This window comes from Polyodon spathula, chromosome 2, assembly GCF_017654505.1.
Source record: "Polyodon spathula isolate WHYD16114869_AA chromosome 2, ASM1765450v1, whole genome shotgun sequence".
NCBI lineage: Eukaryota > Metazoa > Chordata > Actinopteri > Acipenseriformes > Polyodontidae > Polyodon > Polyodon spathula.
This window is the reverse complement of record NC_054535.1, coordinates 109,134,973-109,138,975: the sequence shown is the minus strand read 5'-3', so window position 1 is coordinate 109,138,975 and position 4,003 is coordinate 109,134,973. Positions and strand designations below refer to the sequence as shown.

At 42.2% G+C, this 4,003-nt stretch overlaps 1 protein-coding gene across 1 annotated transcript; it reads right to left on the bottom strand.

Annotated features, from left to right (window-relative positions):
• Positions 1-808: 808 nt before the first annotated feature.
• LOC121328712 (progonadoliberin-2-like) lies at positions 809-3,532 on the bottom strand. Its single transcript, XM_041273708.1, has 3 exons — positions 3,393-3,532; positions 2,279-2,362; positions 809-957 (listed from the first exon to the last, which is right to left on the bottom strand). Exons 1-3 carry the CDS (start codon positions 3,528-3,530, stop codon positions 919-921), a joined length of 261 nt encoding a protein of 86 aa, XP_041129642.1. The 5' UTR covers positions 3,531-3,532; the 3' UTR covers positions 809-918.
• Positions 3,533-4,003: the final 471 nt, after the last annotated feature.

Here is a 4,003-nt window from a genome sequence, read left to right as displayed (position 1 = left end):
GGACTTTCCCCCTCTCTGGATGGCTGGGAGGCAGGTCTTGGGGAGATTGGTAGCCCTATAAGATAATGCTCTACTCTTTCCTCAGCTCTGCCCTTTTAGACGCGCTGTGTGTGCGGAAGCACTGGTCGAGGACAGAGAAACCAGCTGGGAGAAAGACAGCAACTAACAAGCCAGAGAGTGACAGCGGGGAACCCTTGGGCAGACCCCCGAGGTCGGTGATCCGGGTCATGCGGGTAGTGGCAACCGGGATAACGCTGCCGAGTGCAGCACCTTTTATTTGTAGTTTTACTATTGTTTTATTTTTCCTTGTTCTTTTCGCCTTCTGTTTTCATTATTATTTTTGAGCACCTGCGAGTGCGCCAGCAGTTAATTCTCTTACCAGCTTTGGTATTTCCGTGGTGCTGTCTATCATTGTTGATAGGCAGCCCACGGACAACAGTGCCCTCTGCGGGTGAAAAGTGAAAAGTCCTGAAAATAAAACTGAGCACCTGTGTGGTGTTGTAAGTACACCTGTTCTGTCTCCCGTGTCAGTGAATTACCCACCAACCTTCCACACGCCCCCACTCAGCTTTGATCTCAGTTTATCTGTGTGGATATTATCAAAGAGCCATTCCACATGGAGTAGCAGGTATAATCACTGACTCTTTGCAAAACACAATAATAAGAAGTGTGGAATAAATGCATTCACATCGGTGTCAGGTTGACAGGTTGATTCTAAGTAGCAAAATAAATATTTTTTTATTTTTTGGATTTACAATGCGTTACAATGTCATTCCTCTTGCAGTAATGTGGATTCAGACGGGGCGGGGGGTACTTTGATTAATTGATTTCAGGTCCCTGGTTTGTAGCTCAGTGCAGACCTGGACTTCAGGGGATCATAGGGTCTTCTGAGTGTGTGAGGAGGGGAGGGATGGGAGGTCACTTCTTCCTCTGCATCTGCCTTGCGAGCATGTCAGCCTGTTTAGACAAACATACAGAAAGAACTCATCAGAAACATAGAGAACTCATTAGAAACACACTCATCAGAAACACAGATAACTTATCAGAAATACACTCATCAGAAACACTGAGAACTCATCAGAAATCACAGATAACTCACTAGATCCACCCACAGAGGACTACATAAACAATAGTCTTGTTCCCATGTGAGTGATCACGTGTGAGAGTCTCTGACCGACCCCATGTTCAATCTGCTGTCTATAGTGTCACTTTCCATCATATTGGCTCAGACACCTCACAGAGAATATATTGCAGTATATTTCAAACCACTAAAATATATTTGTAATATGTTGCAATACATTGTATTCCCTTTCCATAATATAGGTCTGTCACAAAGACAGCCGGAGTGGGGGACATCAGAAAACAAACAGGAACCAGGAAATAAACAAAAAGAGAGGTGGAGTTTGGTGGAGCTGAGCGAATGGTCTCGCTCAGCATTTAATAATTTATACAAGCAGAAAATAAAAGGTTGCAAAGACAAACAAAACACAGGACATGGCACTGGTAGCCAAAATAAACAGACAAACAAAACAAACTAACACTAAACAAAACACGATGAGCTTCTATTTTTTTAACGATTATTATTATTGTTATTACCTCCGTCTACACACCCGTTCTCCACTCACCGAACACACAACCCAGGGTGAGTGAAAACATGCAGCTTTTATGCAGCTGTACCGAGACTCGATTGCTAATCAATCATTCAACTGGAGTCGCGGTTCAACTGCACGTGAATTAATAAAGTGCAATTCCCCGTGCTCTCATATCATTACATTTTACTTGCACGTGAAGTGTTGTGCAATCCTCGTGCCCAAATACAAATATACATTTTAAACACTTGTGTTAAACAGACCCATTTATATCCTGTGTACCAATGACTATACACCAACATTCACACACAACATATAACACAAAATATACAGAGGGGCGGGCACTTTGCCACAATGTTATATCGTGCAATGTATTCCATAATAATTTTCCATATATGTTAGCCAGCTTGCAAAACGTTTCAGCATGGCTCTAAATATGCTTCTAAATATACTTCAAAATATATATTCTAAATACATTTTCAAAATATATTATGTTTTAGGATATATTTTTGTATGTTTTCTTCCCTATTAGATTGCTTCAGTAGTTGAAATCGCTCCCTGGGTAAACTCAACTTTTACAGCATTCATTTGCATTTTTGAAAGAGATGTTTTTACTGCAAGCTTTAAATGATTAAGAAGTCATTACTGAGCTGTCCTATATTAAACTAGGTCTGAGTGGCCATGCTTACCAGAATACTCCTCAAGATGTTTTTTCGAGGATGCCTCAGATAGCTGCACTCATTTCTATCACACAACTTTATTTCATCTGAATCCTGAAAAGCAAGGGAACAGTAAAGCAATTACAATGTATAGAGTGGTATAGTGTATAGAGCGTCACAGTGTATAGAGTGGTATAGTGTATGGAGTGGCACAGTGTATAGAGTGGTATAGTGTATGGAGCGGCACAGTGTATAGAGTGGTATAGTGTATGGAGCGGCACAGTGTATAGAGTGGTATAGTGTATGGAGCGGCACAGTGTATAGAGTGGTATAGTGTATGGAGTGGCACAGTGTATAGAGTGGTATAGTGTATAGAGTGTATAGTGTATAGAGTGGCACAGTGTATGGAGTGGCACAGTGTATAGAGTCACAGTGTATAGAGTGGTATAGTGTATAGAGCGGTATAGTGTATAGAGTGGTATAGTGTATAGAGTCACAGTGTATAGAGTGGTATAGTGTATGGAGTGGCACAGTGTATAGAGTGGTATAGTGTATGGAGTGGCACAGTGTATAGAGTGGCACAGTGTATGGAGTGGCACAGTGTATAGAGCGGTATAGTGTATGGAGTGGCACAGTGTATAGAGTGGTATAGTGTATAGAGTGTATAGTGTATAGAGTGGCACAGTGTATGGAGTGGCACAGTGTATAGAGCGGTATAGTGTATGGAGTGGCACAGTGTATAGAGCGTCACAGTGTATAGAGTGGTATAGTGTATGGAGTGGCACAGTTTATAGAGTGGTATAGTGTATGGAGTGGCACAGTGTATAGAGTGGCACAGTGTACAGAGTGGTATAGTGTATGGAGCGGCACAGTGTATAGAGTGGTATAGTGTATGGAGTGGCACAGTGTATAGAGTGGTATAGTGTATGGAGCGGCACAGTGTATGGAGCGGCACAGTATATGGAGTGGCACAGTGTACAGAGTGGTATAGTGTACAGAGTGGTATAGTGTATGGAGCGGCACAGTGTATAGAGTGGTATAGTGTATAGAGTGGCACAGTGTATAGAGTGGTATAGTGTATGGAGCGGCACAGTGTATAGAGTGGCACAGTATATAGAGTGGTAAAATGTATGAAGGGCCTCACCTCGGGGGACTGGAAGCCCTCCAGCCCCCTCTTGCCTCCTGGATACCAGCCGTGTGACCAGTGCTGCCCGGAGGATAGCTGAGCACTCAGAGCCAGCAACACCGCCAGCAGCACCAAGAGTTTTCCCTGACAGGCCATTGCAACAGGAGAGGGGGTCTGAAACAGAGGGAGACGAGAGAGTGTGAGACACATATTAAAGTGAAGGACTAAAGTGAAGCTGAATTCTTCTCCAAATTTTTGCTCTGCGATACATACATCTATTATGTATAATAACAAGCATGTTTCACAACGTGCATTAAGTTCGTTCTGGTGACTGTTTTTGCGAAACCTACATGCCAACAAAGCTAATTTTAAATTGTTAATGAAAATTGAGAGAGGAAGTAAGACCAAGGCTGAAATAGAGAGATTGGCATGTTGGTGATTCCAAGGTATTGCTTTAGTGTATTTACATTCATTATGCAGCCATTAAATTGCATTGCTCCAAACAGAAACATTATAACAAATCACAGCTTGGTTTTATTGCCCACTAGTTTCAAGAGTATTAAAAAGGACCTGTTACAGTGTCAGACGAGAAATAAACAGCCTTACCTTAACATTGTTAATGAAAGCTG